At 47.4% G+C, this 27,288-nt stretch overlaps 1 protein-coding gene across 6 annotated transcripts in view; it reads right to left on the bottom strand.

Moving 5' to 3' along the window:
• Positions 1–26,891, bottom strand: part of PKM (pyruvate kinase M1/2) — a 34,599-nt gene extending 7,708 nt beyond the window's left edge. For 2 of the 6 annotated variants that reach the window (XM_033189526.1, XM_033189525.1), the window contains exons 1-8: positions 26,336–26,562; positions 13,696–13,862; positions 11,851–11,942; positions 4,221–4,352; positions 3,539–3,725; positions 2,524–2,794; positions 1,052–1,202; positions 654–806 (exon numbers count right to left, since the gene is read on the bottom strand). In XM_033189526.1, the coding sequence (XP_033045417.1) occupies positions 654–806; positions 1,052–1,202; positions 2,524–2,794; positions 3,539–3,725; positions 4,221–4,352; positions 11,851–11,942; positions 13,696–13,849 (1,140 nt within the window). In that variant the 5' untranslated portion in view covers positions 13,850–13,862; positions 26,336–26,562. Of the gene's footprint in view, positions 1–653; positions 807–1,051; positions 1,203–2,523; positions 2,795–3,538; positions 3,726–4,220; positions 4,353–11,850; positions 11,943–13,695; positions 13,863–15,874; positions 15,992–23,719; positions 23,886–26,335; positions 26,699–26,764 lie in introns of those variants that run through there. The other 4 variants (XM_033189522.1, XM_033189524.1, XM_033189523.1 and 1 more) reach the window with 4 other exon arrangements.
• Between the last annotated feature and the right edge of the window lie 397 nt (positions 26,892–27,288).

Raw genomic sequence — 27,288 nt, 5'->3', positions numbered from 1 at the left:
TGGCCCTGCCACCAGTCACTCAACCTGACTTTTTGGTCTGAAGTAAGAGCAGCAGCTGTACCCCCATGGCACAGCAAAGCAAATCCTCCTATAGGCACCATGCAAGGCCAGCACAGGCAGCTCAGTGCAGGCAACAGACTCCAGTGCAGGTCCACAGGGGCTCCCTGGGGGAGCGCCTGTCTGTGGGATAGGGGGTCGGGGGACTGAATTGGAAGCCAAAGGAAGAGGGCAGTTGGGAGCAGGAGCCACTAGCCCTTTTCAGAACAGGGCAAAGGTACTCAAAACTACTGACTCCGAGGAAGAGGTACAAGACTTCCCTTCACTGCAGAAGTATCCCAGGACTTAAGCCATGGGAAGGATTCACCACCTTGAAGTCAGAAGTGAAATGAACTGTATGGTGTCCAATGAAGGAGGATGCCTCCAGAGCAGAAGGAAATGGAGGAGTAGGGGCGTGGGCAGGAATGAAGAACAGGAGAATAAAAAAAAAAGCTACCTCCACCTCCACCCCCACCCTCTTGCTGCTGTAACTTGGAGGATAATGAACGGCTGTGCCTAAGAGGATGTAGAAACCTAAAAAGCTCTGCACCAGAGTTTGCATCCATCCCAGGCCCCCAGTCCAAAGCCCAGGGGATGGGGCAGGCCCCAGAACTCACCAGGTGCTGCATGCGCACAGCCTCCAGAGGATAGTCCCCTTTGGCTGTTTCTCCAGACAGCATGATGCAGTCGGCTCCATCCAGAACTGCATTGGCCACATCACTGCCTTCAGCCCGGGTGGGGCGGGGCTTCTTGATCATGCTCTCCAGCATCTGGAAGGGACAGAGCATTAGTGAGATGTGGCTTGGGCTGTTTTCAGAGACAAATGACAGCATGCTGATCCTCTGGATAGTGAGTAAGTGCAGAGAGCATGGCTTTATGTAGGTGCATGGGGGAAGGGGATTATCTGTGTGTTACATGGGACAATTCCATGGGAAGAGATCAGACAGCCTCCAGAGCTTTCCCATACAAACATGTGAGTGTGCCCAGGAGAATGTGGGGAAGGGTGGTCACATGCCTGAGTAGCACAGATGACAGGCTTCCCAGCTCGGTTGCACCGCCCAATCATCATCTTCTGAGCAAGGAAGACCTTCTCCGCAGGAATCTCAATGCCTAGATCACCACGAGCCACCATGATCCCATCACTGGCCTCCAGGATTTCATCAAACTGATGGACAAAGTTGGGGGGAGAGAGGTTATACAGACAGGGGCCACAAGCATGCCGGCAGACAAGAAGTTTCCCTGGGATTCCCTAACTTAGATGTCCTCGTACCAGGACAGACAACCATGATATCATCATGGATGCACACAGATGGCAAGGCAGTCCAGCTACTTTAGTCCCCCAGAGTGGGCCAACAATTCTGCCTGCTGGGCTTCAACACCAATATGGATGCTTCATTGACAGAAGAAAGGGGAGAGGGCAAATCCAAATGGGCTCATTCCCAAGGTCTCCTCTCCAAATCTCATGCATGTTAGGTGTCTCTCTAGGGCCTCCATTCTCCAATCAGCACTTCAAGACAGGGAACCCGAGGCCTGCTGACTGCTTCCACCACAAAGACCCATGGCCTTATCTAGTCAAGGACACTTGAGGACTGCCCTTTGAGGTGGCCCCCTCCAACCTGCTGAAGGCAAGAGGGAATGTGGCTTTGCCTGGCCTAGGGCCAAGTTCAGCTTATCAGGATGGCAAAGGGGAGGGCCCCAAATTGCCTGGTACAGAGGATATCTACACAAAGCTAAGACAGTAAGGCCACTACAGTGGGTGCACAGGGTTGTTCCCCCACCCTCCCCAAACATACTCCTAATCCATAAGCGTAGGTCTAGCATCTTAGTAGTGCTGAGTTGTACTCCTAGCAGGATGCCAAAAATGGTGGCCATGCCCACTGGGCTCTACCTCGTGAGCACTGCAGAGGGAGTAAGCTAAGTTGGGGCAATCTGAACCTGGAGAAGAACCACACATCTTACTCTGAGAGTGGAATGGACCATACCAGAGTTAGCATGATCACTAAGCCAGCTGCATTCTAAGTGAAGACCAGGAGGCCATAAGTTTTAGCATGAACACCAGCCCCTGAAATTCCACATGGCTCCCCAGGAAGGGCCAAAAAGAGCCCCTTCTTAAGTGTCTGCTGTCATCTTTCCCCCTGGTCCCCGCATTCCAGGAAACACTGGTAGTGTTTCTGATCAGGAACAGGGCATCATGGACCCCGGTACTATGAGCAGTGACCCTGTTCTCTCAAATGTTGGTCCCTAGGCCCAGGGAATGTCAAGCTGCCAGCATCTCAATTACCTGGGAAGCTTTTTAAAAACAAAACAAAAACACACACACACACAATGCCTTCTACTCTACTAAGGTATTTTGATTCAGCAGGTTTGGAACAGGTTTGGGAGTCTACATTCTGATGGGCTAGGGGGCTGGGAATCAGATATTCACAGGATGCACCATGCCCTTTAGAGAGCTGCGCTGGGACTGGAGCAGGGACAACGGGGACTTGCCTCCGAACCCCTTCATGATTCTCGATTTTGCTGATTATCTTGATGTTCTTTCCCTTCTCTCCCAGGACCTTCCTAACTTCATGGACATCAGCTGCCTTGCGGATGAACGACGCAAACACCATATCGACATCCTGCTCGACCCCAAACTTCAGATCCTGGATGTCCTTTTCCGACACAGCAGGCAAGTCCACAGCAGCCCCAGGAAGGTTCACACCTTTCTTGCTGCCCAAGGAGCCACCATTTTCCACCTCCGTCACCAGGAAGTCAGCACCTGTGTTTTGAAAAGGGGTAAGTAGGGGAGGCAGAGCACCAAGGGCACAGCTCAACAGGAAGCAGGCACCTTTCCCCCAAGTACAGTGAGCTGGGAAGTGGTGCATTATGGGGGCTGGAGCTGTTTTACCAGAGTTGAAACCCTACTACAACTAACTGTGTAATCTAGGCAAGCCATTTAACCTCTCTGTACCTCACTTTCCTCACCCACAAAAAAGGAGAATTAAGATTGTTTTGACTTTGGGAGGCCGAGGCAGGCAGATCACCTGAGGTCAGGAGTTTGAGACCAGCCTGGCCAACATGGCGAAACCCCGTCTCTACTAAAAATACAAAAAAATTAGCCAGGCGTGGTGGCGGGTGCCTGTAATCCCAGCTACTCGGGAGGCTGAGGTAGGAGAATCGCTAGAACCCTGGGGGCAGAGGTTGCAGTGAGCCAAGATCGTGCCACTGCATTCCAGCCTGGGCAACAGAGCGAGACTCTGTCTCAAAAAAAATATGTGTGTGTGTGTGTGTATATGTATATATATATATATATATATGTTCCTATGTTCTCTGGAACCAGAAGAATGTAACTATGCTGGATTAAAGCCTGTCTTTGAGGATAAATGAGTTACAAAAGGGATTCCTGAGAACACACAGACTCAGTCTCACTGCCAGGCAACCAACCTTCCCATCTTCCTTGTGTCAAGGAACTTTAGAGACAAAAGATGGTTTTAGACAATTGGATTCCAGCTCTCATACGTACCTTTCTGCTTCACCTGAAGAGAAATAAGCCCATCATCCACGTAGATCTTGCTGCCCACTTCTACCACCTTACAGATGTTCTTGTAGTCCAGCCATAGGATGTTCTCGTCACACTTTTCCATGTAGGCGTTATCCAGCGTGATTTTGAGAGTGGCTCCCTTCTTCAGCTCCACCTCTGCAGTGCCGCTCTAGGGAGTAAGCAAGAGAGTAAGCAAGAGTCCCAACTGGAGACACCAGTAGCAGCATCACCTCAGAAGCAATGGAAAAGCTCTTTCCTCCAGGGAACAATGCTCAAGTCACTGCTAAAAATAATACAGTTTTTTGCTCTTATTCTCTAACTCAGTACACTTCACAGAAATAATCTAAGAAAATAGAATATAATGTTTCAGTTATGCTACTTAATGATGGGGAAAAATATATAAAGAGATGGTTTCCCAACTTAGAAAGCCTAAAGTTTAGGTTTTTAGGGTAAAAAAAGGTTCCTCTGTGGTACCATTTCCTAGCAAAGTAAATCAAATCAACATTGTTTACAGTGATGAATAAATCCTCATTTGTAGACCTCAACTCCTCTGCAGTCCTTCATAGTGCTGGGATGAGACACGGCATCTCAGCGCTTTGGAGGACATGTCTCTGGGGCGTTATTGCCTACTGAGTCTTTCCCTCACTCTCCACAGAATACTCACCCCCTTGATGAGCCCAGTTCGGATCTCAGGTCCTTTAGTGTCCAGAGCCACAGCAACGGGCCGGTAGAGGATGGGGTCAGAAGCAAAGCTTTCTGTGGCTGTGCGCACATTCTTGATGGTCTCCGCGTGGTACTGGGGAAAAAGAAGGAAGATGACAAGCATGCTCCCACACTAGGATCCAGCTCAATTTCCCTGCCCAGGAACCAAAGCTGATCACTCAGGAAAGGCCTGTGGATGTCTTAGAGCTCTATCTCCATCCTCAGAACGATCCATGCACTGAGAACTCCTCTACTTGCTTAATCCAATCTCCTCAGCCTCCACCCACTTCTACTACAGCACTAATTCACCCTAAGGGCAAATCTTTGAAACGCTAGTGGCAAATCTCAGAATATTGCCACCAAGGCTGGGCGCGGTGGCTCACGCCTGTAATCCCAGCACTTTGGGAGGCCGAGGCGGGTGGATCACGAGGTCAGGAGATCGAGACCATCCTGGCTAACATGGTGAAACCCTGTCTCTACTAAAAAATACAAAAAATTAGCTGGGCATGGTGGCGGGTGCCTGTAGTCTCAGCTACTCAGGAGGTTGAGGCTAGAGAATGGCGTGAACCGGGGAGGCAGAGCTTTTAGTGAGCTGACATCACGCCACTGCACTCCAGCCTGGGAGACCGAGCAAGACTCCGTCTCAAAAAAAAAAAAAAAAGAATATTGCCACCAAACCCCATTAAGGTATGGGTGCAAACATGTCTCATCATAAAAGCAGCTGTGTCCCCAGAGCTGTTCTTTTTTCCCTAAGACTCATCAAATACCCTCAGCAAATAAAGCTGATAAACAGGGCAAAAAGCCTAGAACTTGTGTTTGGATAAGGCTGATCTGGCAATCAATGTCACATTCTGATATATGTGGTAATGCTGAGAGCTTTTCCTCTATTGATTCCAACTACAACGCAAACTTGAAGTTATTGACTTAAGCTAACAGTGGCCCAAGCTAAACAAGCTAAGGTCATACAGATCTGATTTTCTCAATCACTTTTTTTTTTTGAGAGACAGTGTCACTGTGCCGCCCAGGCTGGAGTGCAATGGCACTATCTCGGCTCACTGCAAGCTCCGCCTCCCAGGTTCACACCATTCTCCTGCCTCAGTCTGGGACTGCAGGCGCCCAAGAGCAGGCCTGGCTAATTTTTTGGATTTTTAGTAGGGACTGGGTTTCACCATGTTAGCCAGGATGGTCTCGATCTCCTGACCTCGTGATCCGCCCACCTTGGCCTCCCAAAAATGCTGGGATTACAGGGGTGAGCCACTGCGCCCGGCCTCAATCACTTTCTAGATTCTGACTGGAGAGGGGGAATGGTGGTCATATGCCTTTCTCTAAATTAACTGCCCTTTATTATTCCTTGCTTGCAACAAATCTGTGCTTCAATCTTTTTTCTTAAGCTTTTCCTCCTTTCCATTTACCATTTCGTTTGTTTAAAAGAGGGACTCAGGCTAAGCACAGTGGCTCATGCCTGTAAACCAAACACTTTGGGAGGCTAAGGTGGGAGGATAGCTTGGGTCCAGGAGTTTGAGATGAGCCTGGGCAACATGGCGAAACCCCATCTCTACAAAAAACACAAAAATTAACTGTGCATGATGGTGCGTGCATGGGGTCCCAGCTACTTGTGAGGCTGAGGTGGGAGGATCACTTGTGTCTAGGAGGTCAAGGCTACAGTGAGTCATGATCATACCACTGCACTCTGGCCTGGATACCCTACTATCCAAAGCAACACCCTATCTCAAGAAAAAAGATTAAAAAAAATAAAAAATAAAAAGATGCAGAGCCAAGATGTCAAAAGAGCTCTAAGACAGCATGATCAATATGACATTGCTGATAACAAGGGCACCTAATTCAGCACTTTCTGGGCCTTGTCCTCTAACCACCACTGTCCAGGAAAGCGGTACCTGCAAGTAAGCCTGCCTGTTATTCACAGGATGCTGGAGGGAGCTGGAGCCAGAGCTTAGCCTCTAAAGACAATGTTGCCTGAAGCCTGTATCTGAAAATCTTCAGCTTCTTATTCAGGCATATTCCCTAATGAGGGACCCTTGGCTTGTTTGTTTTTTATAGGGTTCCTTATAAATTATGATATTTTCTTGCTTACTGGCTTGTAATAGAAATAGAACAAAATAGAATCGAATAGAGGCTGGGCGCGGTGGCTCACGCCTGTAATCCCAACACTTCGGGAGGCCGAGGCAGGCGGATCACGACATCAAGAGATTGAGACCATACAGGCCAATATGGTGAAACCCCATCTCGACTTAAAATACAAAAATTAGCTGGGAATGGTGGCACCTGTAGACCCAGCTACACGGGAGGCTGAGGCAAGAGAACCACTTGAACCTAGGAGACAGAAGTTGCAGTGAGCTGAGATCATGCCACTGCACTCCAGCCTGGGCAACAGAGTGAGATTCTGTCTCTAAAAAAAATAAAAGAATAGAATAGAAAGTTATTTTCTTTTAAGGGGATGTGGTACCTTTCCTTCAGAGTTGATGTGAGCAGTAAAAGAATACATTAAGTATTAGGACAAAGTACATGGTAAGTATTTAACAAATGTTACCTATTATTATCATCTTATAATGGTAAGACTCAGGTGGACTGAGTTCCACCACAGCTGTGGCTTTGTTGGGATGTTATCATGTGGTAAAGAGTTCCACCCATCAATGCTGTCCTGCAGAAGGCTCTATATTTAGCTACATTTAGGTTGTTTAAAAGTCAACCTTAACTCAGGCGGATGCAGTGGCTCACGCCTATAATCCCAGCACTTTGGGAGGCCGAGGTTGGGGGGATCACAAGGTCAGGAGATCGAGACCATCCTGGCTAACATGGTGAAACCCAATCTCTACTAAAAATACAAAAACAAAATTAGCTGGGCATGGTGGCAGGCGCCTATAGTCCCAGCTACTCGGGAGCCTAAGGCAAGAGAATGGTGTGAACCCGGGAGGCACAGCTCACAGTGAGCCAAGATCGCGCCACTGCATTCCAGCCTGGTTGACAGAGTGAGACTCTGTCTTAAAAAAAAAAAAAAAGTCAACCTTAACTCTACTTAATCTCAACGTAGAATTCTGTGCTCCTAGAATAAAATCTACTTGGTTATGGATCAAGACATTCCTTTCAATCACTACTGGATTTGGATTATTAAATTTTATTTGTTTTCTGCATCTAAGTGAGACTGGTCTAGCACGCTGTTAGTACCTGCCTGGTTTTGGTACTGTCCTTGTCTGATATCAGTATCAGGGTATGTTGGTTTCAAAGAACACAGTGGGAAGATTTCTGTATTTCTCTAGGCTCTGGAACAGTTTAACAATGTAACTGAATTTTGAAGGGGAGAGAATTCAGCCACTAAAATCATTTGGACTTAAATGTTCTGAGGTGAACCAGATCTTAGCCACTTTTTCAACTTTTTGGCTGGAGTGCAGTGGTGCAATCTCAGTTCACTGCAGCCTCCACCTCCCAGGTTCTAGCGATTCTCCTGCCTCAGGATCCTGAGTAGCTGGGACTGCAGGCATGTGCCACCATACCCGGCCAATTTTGTATTTTTAGTAGAGACAGGGTTTCACCATGTTGGCCAGACTGGTCTCGAACTCCTGACCTCAAGTGATCCCTCCACCTTGGCCTCCCAAAGTGCTGGGATTGCAGGTGTGAGCCCAGCCCACTTTTTCAACTTCTTATGGCCACTGGTCTATTAATATTTTCTATCTTTTTGGCTATTTATCTTTTCTTGGAAAATAGCCAGTGTCATCTCTCTATATAGGAATTAAGTTACAAGTCTTTCTTGACTTTTAAAATCTCCAATGTGTAGGAAATACTCCCTTTTCTATTCATATTTTTTTTTTTTTTTTTTTTTGAGACGGAGTCTCGCTCTGTAGCCCAGGCTGGAGTGCAGTGACCGGATCCCAGCTCACTGCAAGCTCCTCCTCCCGGGTTTACGCCATTCTCCTGCCTCAGCCTCCCGAGTAGCTGGGACTACAGGTGCCCGCCACCACGCCCGGCTAATTTTTTGTATGGTTTTTAGTAGAGACGGGGTTTCACCGTGTTAGCCAGGATGGTCTTGATCTCCTGACCTCGTGATCCGCCCGTCTCGGCCTCCCAAAGTGCTGGGATTACATACTTGAGCCACCGTGCCCGGCCTCTATTCATATTCTTATTTGTACATCCTTGCATTCTTCACCTGGCTTCCCAGAACTTTCTATTTTACTATTTTTTCCTCACAAATAATCAGCTCTTAGCTTAATTTGTCAAATTTATTTTCATTTCATTGAGCTATAATCTTACAAAATTATTTTTCTTCACCCTTTTTAGGGTTTTCCTCCCCTAGTGTTCTGAGTTAAATATTTATTCCATCTACCTTGAGATTTGGCTTTCTAAAGTAAGCACACTTCAGTTTTCTTGACTTTGTTCTTAATTTCCATTAAAAATGTTTTAATTTCTACTTTATGAAACTTGGGGGTTTTTTTGGTGGCCTAATATATATTTGTAACCATGAGTGTTTCACGCAAACATGCATTTTTGGTCTTGGGGATGTAAAACTATATATTATAAACATACCAATTATTAGGTATATTATTCAAATCTATGTCATATATTATAATCTCTTAGAGCATTTCTGGGAGATGTACTGAGTCTTCCACTGCAGCTGTGGCTTTGTTGGGATGTTACATGGTAAAGAGTTTCATCCATCAATGCTGTCCTGTGGAAGGCTCTACATTTAGGTTGTTTGAAAGTCATTTTTTCTAGGCCAGGCGCAGTGGCTCACACCTGTAATCCCAGCACTTTGGGAGGCCAAGGCAGACTTACCACTTGAGGTCAGGAATTCGAGATCAGCCTGGCCAACAAGGTGAAACCCCATCTCTACTAAAATACAAAAATTAGCCGGGCATGGTAGCAGACACTTGTAATCTCAGCTACTTAGGAGGCTGAGACAGAAGAATCTCTTGAATCCAGGAGGTGGAGGTTGCAGTGAGCCAAGATCGTGCCACTGCACTCCAGCCTGGGTGACAGAGCGAGACTCCCTCTCTAAATAAATAAATAAATAAATAAATAAATAAATCTGGAAAACACAGCATATGGAACCGTATGTTCAGCAAGAATGCATCTTGCCCATGTGAACTGCCAAAAGTGAGGGCTGAAGACTAGTTGCCAAAGCTGTCAAAAGAGAGCTGGGCGTGGTGGCTCACGCCTGTAATCCCAGCACTTTGGGAGGCCGAGGCAGTTGGATCACCTGAGGTCACGAGTTCAAGACCAGCCTGGCCAACATGGTGAAACCCTGTCTCTACTAAAAATATTTAAAAATTAGCTGGGCATGGTGGCACAGGTCTGTAATCCCAGCTATTCAGGAGGCTGAGGCATGAGAATTGCTTGAACCTGGGAGGTAGAGGTTGTGGTGAGCCGAGATCGTGCCAGTGCACTACAGCCTGGGCAACAGAGCAAGACTCTGTCTCAAAAAAAGAAAGCTGTTAAAAGATCAGATGCAGACATTTGATGTTCCTCTGTCAGAGTGAGAGGGAAGACAGTAATCTCAACATTCTGCTCAGAAGAGCATTTAAAATAGTCAGAAACTAGAAAAGTACATCCCAGCCCCTAGTCAAAGGTGCATATGAAACAACAGCCCTGACAAACGGTAAGGTTGAAACTGCTTACGTTACATTATACAAATTAGAATAACTTCAAATCAGTTTCCAAGCTGAGCCCAGAGACAACTTCATCTTGGTCTAAAACTTCAAAATAAATCCACAAGAGGGACATCTTTAAAAAATAAATTAAAAATTTTTTAAATCTTAATTATAATCTGGGAGTAGGAGTGAAAGCAGAGATAATCTCCAAAAAGCCTCTTAAAGTTTAAAAAACCAAAATCGGAGCCAGCTCTCATCCAGCAGGTGCAGCAGATATCACTCCCCCTTGCCATGTAAGAGCTATGTGGTGTTATTTTACTGGATGAAGGAACCATAAAGCCTACTTAAAGGTCAACTTCTTAAAAATCTATTTCTGCTCCTTTCCCTGAACACAGGAGCCCACGGCAGACTACAGCAGCAGGGATCAACAGTGAACAGACCTCCACCATTGTCTTTAGCTCTCTCTCTTTAAGCTAAGCTAACACTTGTAGTAGTAATTCTCGGTGACTCCTGCTAAGGACCCCTTGCTTTTGGAAAACTACAGAATTTTCCAAAAGGTACAGGGACATGCCTTAACCTGCGTGGTATGTCTACTGGACTTGGTCAGGTCTCCATGACATTTAGGGGCCAGCCACTAGCCAGGCCATAGGCTGTTTATGAACACAGGTTAGGGAATCTATGATGAAGAGTCTCATGTTTCCCAAAAGGAGGAATTCACTCTTGGACTGCATTTCCTGAGGCTTTATTTTTAGTCCAAACTTAACACCAACTTCCAAATGCCAGAGGGCAACCTCTATAAGGCACTTGGCCTTACAGGGTAGCATTTTCTTTACTCTCAAGAGGAAATACAGAAGCCAAGACAGGGACAAAGTCTGCCTCTTCTGTGATTCCTCTTATCAATGCCATTACGAAATCCCATGATCTATGGGAAATCTATGGTTAAGTCTGAAGGTCCTCTAATCCCAACATTTGAGAGAATCACTTGAGCCCAGGAGTTTGAGACCAGCCTAGGCAATATAGTGAGACCTCATTTACACAAAAACATTTTTTTAAATTAGCCAGATATGGTGGTGCATGCCTGTATTACCAGTTACTTGGGAGGCTGAGGCAAGAGGATCACATGAACCTGGGAGGTCAAGGATCCAGTGAGCCATGATCATACCATGTAGTCCAGCCTGGATGACAGAGCAAAATTTTGTCTTATAAAATAAAAAAATAAATAAGTCATGGTACCTCAGGGAACCCCAAACTCCTCAGAATAGGTTTATTCTAAATCTGGCAACAGAGGCAGGAATGGAGCCATCCTGACAGCTGCTACCTGGCTCCTGGGCAAGGCCTCTGTCCATAGGTAAAGCCAGGTAATAAAGAGCCCATCACAAATACAGTCCTACTAGGCTCCTGAGGAAGAGTGCTAACTGGTGTTATTTTAATGTACAGAACCCCTGGGAAGGCACAGACTGGGAATACAGTGCTGAGGAAGAGGGGTATTATATGCCAGCGAGTGCTTGTGCATTAGGCTCAGTCATTCAAAACTTAGAATAATGGAAACTCTTCTCATGGACCTGCCCAGTTATTTTGGTTCTAAGATAGGCCAGAATCGATCTGCTAGATGGTTTACCATGGCAATATAAGCTGTAGCAGAAACCTGGGGACAGGAGAGTCAAGCGCTGTGGCCAGGACACCTAAGACTTAGAGGGTTTTCCAGGAGAACCTTTCCATATCTTCCTTTGTGAAAGCTAACGGTAGGAGAGGTGTGTGAGAGAAACATGGCCAGCGACAAAAGGGGTCTTCTTTGCTAAAAGAGACTTAGCCAGTTTCTTCGTCAGGACAAGAGGGAAGGAGAGTAGGGATGGGCTAGTAAAGACAAACTTCACACTGGCTGTGAAACTCAGACTCATCCTTGCCCAATCTGTTGTGGCTAAATGAACACTGCACCCCCTCCCTGTTTCCTACAGGCCATCACAATGGCCACAGGGTCCAGCTACAGCTCACCTCATGAGTTCCATGAGAGAAGTTCAGACGAGCCACATTCATTCCAGACTTAATCATCTCCTTCAATGTCTCCACTGATCGGGAAGCTGGGCCTATTAGGAAAAGTTTTAAAGCCACAAGTATTAATCATTCAAAGAAGGAAAAACATTTAAGTTTGCTTAAGTTTAAAGAATTTTTTTTACCTGAAAACTTTTCCTCTCCCAACTAGCTCAAAAGTCTCTAAAAAGTGTATGGAAGGCTACTACCGTGCCAGCTTACTTTTTTGATTTACTGGGACACTTCGACCATTTCCTTCAAATTCTGCAGGCTTCCACTGTATCAGAAAAGCCTAGGTTAAGACTTGGCCAGCCTTCTCTGCCCTCACTGAAACCCAGCCAGATGTCCAACCACAGAATCTTGGTTGCACAAAACATGTTAAAAAGATCTTTCCTAGGTCTGTAAGTTGCTCCTACAAAGACCTGCTAAGGAAAACACCCTCTAAATTTTGCCTATAGCATAAAACCTAAAGCATATGGATTCTTTTTGCAACAAATTGTTTTTTATTATAAACTGGTAATTTATAATTTGGGTTACAAAGTTATGTAATCCAATACATACAGTTTGGATACAATGTGGAATAATTAAATCAGTTAGTTAACATATCCATGACTTCAAGTACTTAACATTTTTGTGGTAAGAACATTTGAAATTTACTCTTAGCAATGTTTTTTTCTTTTTTCTTTCTTTCTTTTTTTTTGAGACAGAGTTTCATTCTTGTTGCCAAGGCTGGAGTGCAATGGTCAGGTCTCAGTTCACTGCAACCTCCACCTCCCAGCTTCAAGCGATTCTCCTGCCTCAGCCTCCCAAGTAGCTGGGATCATAGACACCCGCCACGATGCCCAGCTATTTTTTTTTATTTTTAGTAGAGACTAGATTTCACTATGTTGGCCAGGCTGGTTCTCCTGACCTCAGGTGATCCACCCGCCTCAGCCTCCCAAAGTGCTGGGATTATAGGCATGTGCCACCACACCCAGACAATTTTTTTTTTTTTTTTTTTTTTGAGACAGAGTCTCACTCTGTGGCCCAGGCTGGAGTGCAGTGGCCGGATCTCAGCTCACTGCAAGCTCCACCTCCCGGGTGTACGCCATTCTCCTGCCTCAGCCTCCCAAGTAGCTGGGACTACAGGCGCCCGCCACCTCGCCTGGCTAGTTTTTTGTATTTTTTAGTAGAGACGGGGTTTCACCATGTTAGCCAGGATGGTCTCGATCTCCTGACCTCGTGATCCACCCGTCTTGGCCTCCCAAAGTGCTGGGATTACAGGCTTGAGCCACCGCGCCTGGCCAATTTTTTTTTTCTTAAGACAGGATCTCGCTCTGTTTCCCAGACTAGAGTGCAGTGGTGTGATCATGGCTCACTGCAACTTCAATCTCCTGGACTCAAGTGATCTTTTCCTCAGCCTCCCATGTAGTCAGAACTACAGGTGTATGCCACCATGCCCAGCTAATTTTTTTTTTTCTTTTGTTTTTACTTTTTGGAGAGACAGGGTTTAAGTTGCTCAGGCTGGTCTCAAATTTCTAGCCTCAGACAATCCTCCCACTTTGGCCTCCCAAAGTGCTAGGAGCCACCATACCTGGCCATCTTAGCAATTTTGAAATGTCTAATACTCTCTTATTAACTATATTTGCCATCCTGTGCACATACTAATTCTTTACTGCAACTTCCTATGACCTGAGTCCTTTTATAAGAATCTGTGTAGCATCCCATGTAGCACCTAGGTTTGTTAGGACATTTAGTTAAGTCTTTTCAGGACAGAAAGGGTCACTGCCCATGAAGCCCTTTTTTTGGGGAAGGGGCACACCCACTCACCAATGGTACAGATGATGCCAGTGTTCCGGGCTGTGATGGGTGGTGAGTCAATGTCCAGGCGGCACATGTGCTCCAGGAATGTGTCAGCCATGGCTGCATGCAGCTGCTGGGTCTGAATGAAGGCAGTCCCGGCTTCACTATGTGGCTTCGACATGGCTGCTGAGGTCCTGGGTCCAGACAAATTGAAAGAGAGTGGTAAGACTGAGAAGTGGTTAATACACCATTTATCACAGGAGGCTGTCTCCTGCTTATACATTAACTCAATAAGCACGCTTTGTACACAAGCCACAGGGAAGCCAGACATGCTGTGGTTATGTGGTTGCTCCTCATGTTAGACAAAGGGTTCACAAGATGGTGAACAATGGAAATGGACCTTACTGAACAAGTTAAAACCTCCCACCCACTGCTCACAGTCCCAAGCACCCACAGTAAGCAGGTCTCTCTTACACTGGGCTGACATCTACTTAGACAGCTTTCCCACCACCCTATCTATAAATAACATCGTTTAACATGTAATGAAGGAGCTTCCAACGAAGGAAGTTATAACCAATCTTCCAGTGATACAAACAACTGACTCCTAGCTTAGTGCCTAGATAAGCCTAGATCTCTGTATGTCAAGTTGTCACAAAGCTACAAATAGCTGCTTGACTGTCGTGGGGCACCCACATTGCCTCTTTACAATCCTCACCAAAACTCAAAGTTATTCCATCCCAATGGAATGCATTGTCATTCCAATGCAAAAGCTTCCATCCCAGGAGTCTAAACCTAAAACCACATCTACTGTTGGCCAGAAGGACGCTAGGACACGTAAAGCAATTTGCAATTTGCAAAGCAAGGGTAACATAAGGGCACTGGTATAATTCTAAAATTATCACAACTACATTAACAGGATAGCTGCAACACAGAGAAATTAAAGTTGCTGGTCAAATCTTTTCCCCAAAAGATTTTTGATACACATCCTGTTTTCTAAGCCTGACAAGTATACCACCACTCTGTAACACAGACCATCAGTTCCAGGTAATTAACTAGCCCAGGTCACAATCCTGACAATGGCCCCGACCTTTGCTTTCTTCATTAATGACTTACAACTAAACTCACTCAGTCTGTTAGTTAGCTGATTAGAGACAAAGACTCAAGAAAAGCGCCCAGGCAGTGTTTGAAGAACTATCAGGTAAGGATGTGAACCAGAAGCTTGCTACATTTCTCATCAGAAAGTTGTTTCCTTGAGTTCTCAGACCAAGGGCTACTCTTTCTGAAACGCTTGAGCCTAAATGCTTCAGCCAAGCAAGGCTCAGAAACAAGTCCCTCTTTACCCCTTCCCCATCTCTTCCTAAATCTCAAAGTTCCAAATCAAGGCATCTCACACATATGACCCTTACTCCTTTACCCTATTCCATCCCTGACTTTGTGGGCTCTCTGGGTGGCTCCAGCAGAGTATGCATCTAAACCCATGTCTGCCATCTCCAAAGAAGGCCTGTTAAGGTCCAAAGAGCTCTGAAGGCAATAGTGAACAGTCTGTTGGCTATGGAAAACTGATGGCCACAAGTCCTCAACCACAGATTCTAAAACTTTTAAAATGGGGAAATAAGATACCAACTAACTATTCAACGTGGCAAATGCACTCTTCATTTCAATTGTATTTCCTAAGCCCCTAATATCTACTATGTATCCTCTCTTCCAGGACCTATATGGTTTTGTATCTCCTAGCACCTAGTAAGTGGAAGCATTCTAGTGTTTGTTAAATGACCTTTCAGTCTCTCTGAATGCCTCTTTGTCAGAATCAAAGTTATGCCTCTGCTCCCCCGTCCCTAAATCTGAGGAACTTCTGCATTACTGACAGGAAAGCCTGGGGAGCCCTGGTCCCTCTCCCTACATTCATGGTTTAGGGAGGGGCTCGCATACCTTCAGAGCTCCCAGCTGGGCTTAGGGAAGTCTGGCTGTTAAGGGAACATTACTGAGAGATGGCATAGCAGGCCAATAGGAACCCAAAGGCCTTGCTGTGGCCTCCAATGGGCCTACAATCTGGGGACTATATTGTGAACAAAATAAGATCTGAATAAGTGGGTCAGAGTAACTAATTCCACTCTTTTTAAAAACCATCAGCTGGCTCTTCTTAGACCTGAGATATCAAGGTCTTCTTGTAAAGACCTGGCTGGGGCCACTGAATATCAGGTCATACCTTTGGTTCTCTGGGCTTGGGCTTCCGGTGACATAATGCTCTCCTTTTGGCTCAGGTTGGCTCCTTGGCCTCACTTGCAAAGACCGCTCAGAGCTGAATAAAGTATGCCCTGGAGAGCTGTACAAGGATTAAGGTAAAAGCTGAGTGTAACTAAAGCTCTTTGGGGTAATTGAAAAATTACCTTAATAACCAGGTATCCAGGTGGCAGCTGCTCTACAGATTCAGCTGTTATGTCTCTTTAAACATGTGATTTACTAACATTCCACTATTCTATACAAGAACCTGGTCCCTCCCCTTTTGGGAGTGGGGAAGGGACACCAAATTAAACATACCTAAAAGACCTGGGAGGATATATACTGAAATTTTTTTTTTTTTTTTTTTTTTTGAGACGGAGTCTTGCTCTGCCACCCAGGCTGGAGTGCAGTGGCCGGATCTCAGCTCACTGCAAGCTCCGCCTCCCGGGTTTACGCCATTCTCTTGCCTCAGCCTCCCGAGGAGCTGGGACTACAGGCGCCCGCCTCGTCGCCCGGCTAGTTTTTTGTATTTTTAAGTAGAGAGAGGGTTTCACCGTATTAGCCAGGATGGTCTCGATCTCCTGACCTCGTGATCCGCCCGTCTCGGCCTCCCAAAGTGCTGGGATTACAGGCTTGAGCCACCGCGCCCGGCCTGAAATTTTAATAGGATGTCATTGGGGTGGTAGGATTACAACAACAACAACAACAACAACAAAAATTCCTCTTTATTAACAAATTTACTGATATAAAAATAAAAATACTTTTATAGTAAGAAATTATGTATACCTGTTTTGGAAATATTTATATGCATCCTATAAAATTGTTGGGAGGAAGTAAATGAAATGTGAAGATACCAATTCCATTAATCAATTGCTGCTCTATGCACTTCAAGAATAATCTGCTTTTAAAAGGTAGTAAAGATACATGTCTCAAAACAAACAAACAAACAAACAAACATGTCTTAGGCCCTACATCACAAATGTATTATAGGAGAGTTTCAATGGCTTAAGGTGGTCAACCTTAATACATTCAGAACCTCAAAGCAAAAAAAAAAAAAAAAGTCCATAGGATAATCCCATGCCTCAGATCTGTTAGTTACATGCCCAAATCCAGCAAACTAGTCTGTTCTCAAGCTTTACAGTAAAAGCTTTGTGATAATGTTCTGGTACAGAAGGGCTGCCTCCAAGTCCAGAAGATGCCATTAGCAGATAAAATTATATTGGCCTCAAACACAAACCCTATTTTAACTATCTCAAATTAAATCTGATGCCTATAAGCTCTAATTTTTTGCCAATAAGTACAAAAATGACAAATGAAAATTTCTATAGTGGATTTACACACTAGCAGTCAAAAAAAAAAGCTTGCCTATCAGTAAGTTCATCTAGACTTCAATCTCATGCATTCTTAATGCTCTCTTTGAGCCAGAGACCCCATACCTCAAGCCCAGGTCTTTCCTCAGGCTCTGACCTGAAGCCTCCCTTGCAGGGAGGGCCAGAGCTCTCCCGCTTTCTCCAAAATCCTCTTCCCAGCACAAGCTGCCCATCCGACCAACCACCTACCTAGAGCTGTATGTAAAACACTCACTGGACTCTCCCTTGGCTCCAGGAAAGCAGCCCAGTCTTGGTTTCTCAGGGCGGGCTTCTGGGAAAGACTCCTCTCCCTCATGCCAGTTGCCCGGACAGTGCCTGCCAGGACATGTGGCCCCACTCATGCCAGTCTGACTCACTATTGCATCCTCCTCCTAGGAAGGCACAGACATGCAGAGCCAACCTCCAGCCAGCAGTGGAAGCCTGGCGTATCCACTGATAGCACACACTGTGCCCAGGTCCAGGAGCCTTATTCTTGAGCCCGAGCCCCTGCAGTAAGATCTTCCTCAGAGCCATGTCTCCTCTGTGAGAAAGGAGACATCATCTCTAAGAGGCCTTAGTCTGGAGTTACAGGTTGGAACAGGCACAATCACAGCTCAGCTCCAGGTGCCCTATTCTCCCTTTCCTTTCTCATCTCAGACAGCTCCTGGCTCTTTATATTAGTTTCCTTTGTGTCAGACACAATTTTTCGGCCATTCTTCAGAAACCAGGAGACAAAAATCATAAAAAATACCCAATACTCCCCACTCCAACCTTTTTTTTTTTTTTGAGACAGGCTTTCACTGTCACCCAGGCTGGAGTGCAGTGGTATAATTATATTACATTATATTACATTATATTATTATTATAGCTCACTGCACCCTCAAACGATCCTCCAGCCTCAGCATCCCAAGTAGCTGGGACTACAGGCACGAACCACACCCAGCTCCCATGCTCCACTTCTTAGGGCCAGGACTGTTGTTGGGTTGCGCTGGGAAAGATTCACGCTTCACTCCACCAATTCTTTCACAAAGGACCAAATCATTCTGCCCTAATAAACCAGCCTGGCCCGTGAGTCTGCATCTGCCTAAGTCATTTTTACTTTGTACCAATTATGCTCCAATACCAACCTTACACATATCAACTGTAAAATGGTGGCACCTGATGCTTTCTCTCTCCAACATTGCCAGTAGGTACACAAGATTGCGTTCCTTGCTGTGACGTCAGTTTGCTACCTACATCTTCAAGACATAATGAAGGTCTTTCAATCCTCAACTGTTCAGAACACCAGCATCCATTAGAAAGTATGCATCATGATATTCTGGCATTCGGATCAGCCTGCTCTCTAGCTCTCTTCCTCAACAACGGAAATGGAATTTCTAAGATTTGCCCTAATCAAACTAGGCCAGCAACATGATCAAAATGGGTGATGGGCCAGCAGAACCTAGTAAGGTCTGGAGTAGGCACTGTTCGTCTTCATATACAGTTAAGGGTAATGACAATAGCATATTTGCATATGGGTACAGGATACAGAAGATAAGATATCTTCTAGCTAAGAGACCTGGGTCTGAAGCCCACACTTTAACCCCAGCAGGCCCCACAGCAGAAAGCAGTATGGTGTTACCAAGCTACACAGAACAAAAGGAGCCCGCTTGTAGGTTCTAGTAAAATTCCCTTGCTTTAAAAAAAAAAAAAAAAAAAAAAAACTTGGCTCTTTTATTTCTTCAGGGCTAAAAGTAAATGACTTGTCAACAGGAACCTAAGGTCCTATTTCCAGCTACAGTGTGGAATAGGGAAGAGCAGCTGATGCTAAATGGGCCTACTTCCCCAAAAGACCACTCAACTTCAGGTGAAGAAGTCCTAAGTCAGAGAACCCTCAATATCCTCGGATGCCGAGTATTTCCTGGTTCCATCCCAGCTGCTCAGTGCAGACAACTGGTTTCAGCCTGAAGGAGGTGGTTTGGGGGAAGCGTTAGTTGCCTTGGGACATGGTGCCTCCTTACTAGGATTAAAAGTAGGGTGGTGTTTCTGGGTATGATATCCACATTCTAGAACCAGCAAGGGACCTGGAACCCTGATTTAGGGTCCTCTTAAGTGCAACTCAGGTGGGTTATGGCCTCAGCAAAGTGAGGCACTGGCTCAGCATTTAAAGGAAGGGCCGCCCTGCATTCTAGTTGGGGCAATAAAGGAGGAAAGGCAGTGCCAACTCTCCAAGAGCACTGAACTAGTTAGTATGACTGGTCTTTCTACAATAGCCTTTATAGGTTTGCTTCTATTTTGTTATGAATTAAAGAAAAAAAAAGCTTTAATATCTGCATCTCTACCACCCAGAACTGACCATTAACACTGAGCCATGGCTGGCTGTGGTGGCTCACGCCTGTAATCCCAACAGTTTGAAAGGCTGAGGCGGGCAGATCACTTGGTACTAGGAGTTCGAGACCAGCCTGGCTAATATGGCGAAACATTGTCACTACTAAACATACAAAAATTAGCCTGGCGCGCACCTGTAATCCCAGCTACTTGGGTGGCTGAGGCACAGAGTTGCTTGAATCCAAGAAGCGCAGATTGCAGTGAACAGAGATCGCACCACCGCACTCCAGCCTATGCAACAGAGTGAAAAACTCTGTCTCAGAAAAAAAAGAGGGAAAAAAAAAACACAAATAAAGGCTGAGCTGTATTTACTTTCTTCTTCTTCTTTTTAATTTTTTTTGTTGAGATGGAATCTCACTCTGCTGCCCAGGCTGGAGTGCAGTGGTGCGATCTCAGCTCACTGCAAGCTCCACCTCCCAGGTTCACGCCGTTCTCCTGCCTCAGCCTCCCGAGTAGCTGGGACTACAGGCGCCTGCCACCACGCCTGGCTAATCTGTGTGTGTGTGTGTGTATTTTTAGTACAGATGGGGTTTCACCGTGTTAGCCAGGATGGTCTCAATCTCCTGACCTCGTGGTCCGCCCACTTCAGCCTCCAAAGTGCCAGGATTACAAGCGTCAGCCACTGTGCCTGGCCCTCTTTACTTTCTAAAAATAAAAAAAAATTATAATTTTATACAGTTCATTTTTTCTCCATCCCCAAGCTCCTCCAACCCTTTCCAGCTCCATCATGAACTTTTTTTTCTATTTTATTTATTTAAATAGAGATGGGAATCTTGTGATGTTGCCCAGGCTGGTCTCGATCTCCTGGCCTCAAGTGACCCTCCTGCATCAGCCTCCCAAAGTATTGAGATTACAGGCGTGAGCCACTGCACCCAGCCACATCATGCATTTTGACACCCAATCACTGTCATGAACTCTGTATCCTTCCAGTTCACTTAAGTCTATGTACAGTGTATCTATATCTATACTGAATGAAACCCTATAATATTGTGGTTTTCTTAATGCCCTAAGTGGTACACTGTATATATCACTGAGTAACTTGTTTTTCACTCAGCAGCACATTTAAGATCCATCCAGTGGGTATATGGATCTAGCTAATTCATTTGAACTGTTACACTAGTCCACTGTACAACAGATCATTTTATTTATGGACTCCCTTACTGGTGCCCACTCCCCCTCCCCATTAAACTAGTTTTCCTCTATTAATCAATACTTTACTCTTGTAGAATATGTCTCCCTGTACTGTATGAGTTTCTATATATCCAGAAATTGAAGTCTTAGGTCATGGGGTATGTTCATTTCTATTTTTACTAAATATGGCTGAATTGCTCTCCAAAGTGGCTGTATCAATCAATGTTGAGTTGCTGCCTTCCACACCTTTTTCCATACTTGGTACTGCCAGACTTTTTAAATGTTTGCCCATCTGATGGGTGACATTTGCTTTTCTGCTCATCTAATGTTAATAACCAAAGAGGGATACCGAGATAGTTTCAACGTTTACGACATCTCTATTTCCCTGCTTAACTCAATCGAATCTCCTCTGAAATGGCATGGTGGACACAGTGGGTCTTATGTGCCCTGACTGATTCCACTGATGAGCAGTTCTTTTTCATTCATTGCCAAGGGAGACATCAGTTGTTTAAAACTGAAGAAACATGGCCGGGCGCAGTGGCTCACCCAGCACTTTGGGAGGCCAAGACAGGCGGATCACAAGGTCAGCAGACCGAGACCATCCTGGCTAACATGGTGAAACCCCGTCTCTACTAAAAAAATACAAAAAAATTAGCCTGAGAAAAAAAAAAAAAACACCAATAAAAACAAAAAAAAAAATAAAAAGAAACAAAGAAGAAAAAATAAAATAAAATAAAACAGAAAAAACCACTAATAAAAACAAAAAAAATAAAAAGAAACAAAGAAGAAAAAAAAACAAAAAAACAAAAAAATTAGCCTGGCATGGTGGTGGGTGCCTATAGTCCCAGCTACTCAGGAGGCTGAGGCAGGAGAATGGCGTGAACCCAGGAGGCGGAGCTTGCAGTGAGCTGAGAGCGTGCCACTGCATTCTACCCTGGGTTACAGTGCAAGATTCCATCTCAAAAAAAATAAAATAAAATATGAAGAAACATTATCTGTAAGTAAACTGAAGATGTTTGGAAGGGAAAGGACTCCCTTCAGAGAATCTTGACTGCAGTGTTCAGCCAGCAGCTGTGCTGGTCCACAGTCTGAAATGCTAGGACTGGCAACCTCACTGCCCTTGAATAACTGGTCTTGGCATCTCTCCCACCGCAGCCCCAGCCTGCTTCCAAGACTACTTGCTGGCATGAGGAAAGAGGCTTAGAGCTCCCCAGGAGCTTTGTCTATGGACAGAAGTGGGGGAGGTGAGTCTCAGAGGCCACTGAAGGTACTGCAGCCGGCTTGTTCCCTCCTACGTGCAGACAAGCACAAACCACTGCAGGGGCGGGGCTTCACCGCACTGGGTGGTGGGGGCCCTAAAGCCCCCAACTCCTGAGCTGAGCAGTCATACCAAGAGGCCAGAAGGCCCAGCAGATGCCGCACACCACCCTCCACCACTCACCCAGGCTCACCTTCCCCCAACAGCTTCTTTAACAAAGCCCCAAGTATTCAAATTACTCAATTATTCAGTCTGCCCCTTGGTAAAAAATGCAAGCTCCCCAAAAGTAAGGTAGTATCACAAATGGTCTTCATATATCTGGTTGTCTAGCTCTATTCCCATCTGTATCAGAACTGATGCTTAAAAGGACAACTTAAAATCCTTAAGACCTCATACCAAATAAACCAATCTCACAAAGACCCTCGAAGTTGCAATAAAACTCTGCTCACAGGGGCAAACGCATTCTTGTGGTATACAAGTCAAATTGGGATTTGACTGTGGGCTTTTGGAGTGATTCAGAAAGAAGGGTAATGTCAAATGAGTCATTTTCCTGTACTCTGGTCTCAGTCTTAGCTCTTGGCCAAGATAACACATCCCGATTTGCCTTCATAAAAGCTGAAGCAGGCCAGGCGTGGTGGCTCATGCCCGTAATCCCAGCACTTTGGGAGGCTGAGGCCAGTGGATCACCTAAGTCAGGAGTTCAAGACCAGCCTGGCCAACATGGTGAAACCCCATTTCTACTAAAAATACAAAAATATTAGCTGGGTGTGGTGGCAGGTGCCTGTAATTCCAGCTACTTCGGGAGGTTGAGGCAGGAGAATTGCTTGAACCCAGGAGGCGGAGGTTGCAGTGAGCCAAGATCGCACCATTGCACTCCAGACTGAGCAACAAGAGCAAAACTGTCTCAAAAAAAAAACAAAAACAAAAAAAAAACAAACAAAAAAACCCGAAGCTTTAAAATAAACTAAAACCCAAGTAAAGTGAGTTTGTAATGTAAGTGCTGCATTTTTTTCTATCTTCCTGCCCATGGCCATTTCCTCATTTCTTCCATTGCTTCAATATTAAGAAATAAACAGCTTTAAGAAATAAAATGGTTTTTCCTGTGACCCCACATCAGTGTCACAACATTCAAGGCACAGAAGCAACTCCCATAAAGTGCTAGCTGTTTAGAGTCACAGCCACCAAATTTGCTAAGTCACTGGGGGTACAGTTCTTAAAGAGCTAATGATGCTCTTTGCTAAAATACGAATACATTATTTCTAACGCAATGCTTACAATGAAAGCAGCTGTGGTAGACAGGAGACTAACATCCATACATTTTGGCTCAAGTCAGTAACTGAGAAATGAGTTCAAGAACCTTCTTTTAGTCATCATTAATCATGTCCCAGGAGAGGCTGCTGTGCCCGCTACAAAAGGGCCAGGAATGAAGCTGCACAGACTGCATTAGCTGGGCACCGGGCTCTGCCACTCTGCACCTAAGCTCTTAAGGTAGTACAGAGAACGAGGTGACCCGGACCAATCATTTTTCACTTAGTTGAGGCACTTTTTTTTTTTTTTGAGACGGAATCTAGCTCTGTCGCCCAGGCTGGAGTGCAGTGGCGCGATCTCGGCTCACCACAAGCTCCGAAGTTGAGGCATTTTAAATTAGGGGAAATGCATGCTTCACTGAAAGGGGAGAAGGGACTTTTTAAGCCTGCAAGAACCACTACGTAGTTTCCCCACTCACCCAGCGACGATAATTCTCTCAAAAGCAGAATAATTGAAAGGTTGAGTCATCTTCCCCACAGAGCCCCACTCCCCCACAGATTTGGTGATGCCTTACATTTCCCTTCCCCACAAGACAGCCCACTCCTGCCCCCACAGCACCTCCGGGCCACCAAAGGGCAAATTATTTGCTAACAATGCTGCAGCAGGGGAGTCCTGACCTCTGTCTCCTCTGTGGCCTCGGGAGTAGCCACGCCCTCAAAATGGCCAACTGGGGGTTACTGATCCTGGCTCCAATCCTGATCTCACCAGCAGGGAGCAAATCAAGGGCTGGAATGTTCCCCTGTTAAGAGGTATTCCACTTACAGGGGAACACCAAAGGCTTAACTCAGCCCCTCCTTGCCTGCCTTTGTCTAGAGGTCCCAATCTCAGCTATCAAAGAGCATCTGCTCCAAGCAGAGAGTTGGAAAGTTATATCATCAGTGGCTTTGTCAATATTAAACCAGATCCCTGGGGGGACTGGCTTCCAGGAGACACGTGGTTAGAGAGCCTGATTCCCCACGATTAGCTGTAGGCGTTTGCGGACAGCAGTAAGATAATAAATCAAGGCTCTTATGCTCAATTCTGGACTAAGTAATTGTGCTCAAAAATAATATATTCATTCACAGGCTTTTCTTCTGGGTATTTCGCCAGAGATTAGACACTTAACTGAGTGTGCAACATCCACGTAGGCATGAATCCTTTCAACCATCATGAGGAAAATGTTACTCCCAGTTTTCCCAGGGGAAACTGAGGTGGAGAGGCTGAACTTCTTCAATCAGTCTCAGGAAATTAATGAGTCAAACCTGATTCTAAAAGCCTTTCTGACAACTTCCCGATGTCTCTCTCCACGTGGACCTTCACTGTTGGCCTCACTTTAACCCGTACCAGCAAAGGTCCAAGCCCTGGGTCTGGAGTATGCAGATTAAGAAGCCCAGGGATGCCTTTCCATGACTAGTCTTTAAATGACCTTCAGACTGGAAAGTGCTTTCCTGCATCTTCTAATCCAGTGTGCTTGCCACCTGGTGAGACCTTACGAGGCTTCCTGTCCCCCTCCCTCCCACAGCAGGAAGCTCGTGCCCCATTCCCAGCATTACGGGGGATACATTTTAAGATTGTGAGCTCGGTGGGCTATGACTCGTCCAGTCATTCTGGACTCTAACTCCGACCCCCAAACAGCCCTTGACCCACATCGTTTGCGTTGAGTGAACGCCACAGATTTCCTGCCCTCTCCGTAACCAGATCCCACCCCCACCCCACCCCGCGGCCTCCGCGTTCCACAATCAGGGCGCATTTGTTAAAAAAACGTGCCGGAAGGCCGGGCGCGGTGGCTCAAGCCTGTAATCCCAGCACTTTGGGAGGCCGAGACGGGCGGATCACGAGGTCAGGAGATCGAGACCATCCTGGCTAATACGGTGAAACCCCGTCTCTACTAAAAAATACAAAAAAACTAGCCGGGCGAGGTGGCGGGCGCCTGTAGTCCCAGCTACTCCGGAGGCTGAGGCAGGAGAATGGCGTAAACCCGGGAGGCAGAGCTTGCAGTGAGCTGAGATCCGGCCACTGCACTCCAGCCCGGGCGAGAGCGAGACTCCGTCTCAAAAAAAAAAAAAACGTGCCGGATAATTAAAAAAAAAAAAAAAAGAAAAAAGGAAAAGAAAAAAAAAAAACGTGCCGGAGAGGCGCGGAGCGGGCGAGGGCCGGCAGGCCCCAGCGAAGCCTGCAGACGTTTCTACGGCCCGTTACGCGGCCGGAGGCCATCGCCCGGTGAAGCGGGGTGGACCCTGGGCGCGGCCGCTACGTGCAGCCCGGCCGCGGCGAGATGGAGCGTGGTCCCTGGCGGCCACCCGGCAAGGGCCGGGAAAGCTCGCGGGTCCCGAGCCATTCCCAGGCCCTCGCAGGCCACCCATCTAATCTCGGTCGCATGGGACAGCACCGCGCCGCAGGGGCAGCCGCCCTGCCTCCCGGCAGCGGGGCAGGCCAACGTTGCGTAAGCCTCCAGCTGCTCCCGGGCCGCTGCATCCCGCCCGCCGCGCGGGGCACCCAGCCCAGCCCTCCGCCCGCCCGCCCCGGACGCGGGGCCCCAGCACCGCCCGAGCCTGCTGGGAGCTGGGAGGCGGTGATGTAAAAGGGGCGCGGGACCGCGCTCGGAGACCGGAGCAAGTGGGCGGGCGCGACCAGAGCAGGGAGGGAGGGAGGCGACAAGCCAGGCGAGGAGGGGGATGCGGGAGAGCGGACGTGACCAGCGAGCAGGGGGAGGGGCGGCGAGAGGGGACTGGGGCGCGGGAAGAGCGGTCGCGCATGAATGGAAGATGGACCCGGGAGGGGAACCAGAACGGAGTTTCAATAAGTTACACGGAAGCCATTAGAATGAAGGGACACGCGCAGGTTTAAGAGGAGTGGGTGGAAGGACCGGACTTTAAGGAGGAAGTGGAGCAAACGAGCACGGAGCAGGGGGCGCGAAGAAAGGGGAGGCAAGGGTAGAATCAATCACGAGGGACCGAGAGAAGGCAGGCAAGGATGGAGGCGCATTGAGGATTGGGGCAGGAGGATGGGACCAGAATGAGGGGGTAGGGCTGGGACGGGAAAGCAGCCGGCGGACCCGCCTGATCTGGAAGGAACGGCGCTGGGGACTTCTGAGGAGCAGGCTCCAGGCGCGAGGAGCCGTTCTCCCGTCTCTGAGCTCCACTGCGTCCCAGACGCCCCGGATCCTGCGCTGCCCCGCCTGCGTGCCCGGGGCCGTCCGGCGCCCCGGGATTCCGCACTAGCCGGGTGCACGGGCCCTTGGTGGGGACGGATGGCGCAGCCTCTTGCACCGCTCACCTCCGGCGCTGACCGACTCGGGCTACGCTGCAAACTGGAAAAGATGTGGATCCCAGGGACGTGCAGCTGCTGTGCGAGTAGCAGCTGCCTCAGCCTCAAGGTTATCCCGCCGCGGACCGCCGCAATCCCTCCGCCGCCCCGCCCTCTGTCCAATCCCGGCTCCCGGCGACCTGGGCCCCGCCCCCTGCGTCTTCGCGGGCGCAGTCACCTTCAGGCAGAAGCGCGGTGGCGGCGGCGGAACGCGGGGGCAGGTTGCCCTTTCGGGGGGACTAAATTTTGCGGCGGAAGGACACGGATTCAGGGTCAGAATCTGACGGCCAATGGGAACGCGGCGGGGCAGCGGGGCCCGCCCCTAGAGCGACTTCCCTCCTAGACCCCCCGGGCGCCGGGCCACCTGTTGCCGCCAAATTGGGCTGCCAGGTGGGGTCTCTTTCCTTGGCTCTTGGCCCAGGCTACCCCAACTGTCCCAGCCTACCTGGGCAGGGCCCAGATTTATGGGTTCCAGGGCAGCATTCTCCCGGCCCCGCCCTGCCACTCCCCACTCCCCCGGGTGTCTGCCCTGGCGCACCCTCGGAGACTGAGCTGAACGGGAAGTTGGGGAGAGCTGCAGACTTGTGCGTGGTTGGAGGTCCCCGACCGCCTTCGGAGGGGCTCTGGCACTGGAGCGGCAGTAGGGAGAACTGGGGACTGCCAAGTGGACCTGGAGCGGGAGCGCGAGGCCCTTTTCCTCTT

This window comes from Trachypithecus francoisi, unplaced genomic scaffold, assembly GCF_009764315.1.
Source record: "Trachypithecus francoisi isolate TF-2019V2 unplaced genomic scaffold, Tfra_2.0 Lachesis_group3, whole genome shotgun sequence".
NCBI classification, from domain to species: Eukaryota; Metazoa; Chordata; class Mammalia; order Primates; family Cercopithecidae; genus Trachypithecus; species Trachypithecus francoisi.
Note: the sequence above shows the minus strand (reverse complement) of the source record. Positions and strands in the feature narration are given on the sequence as shown.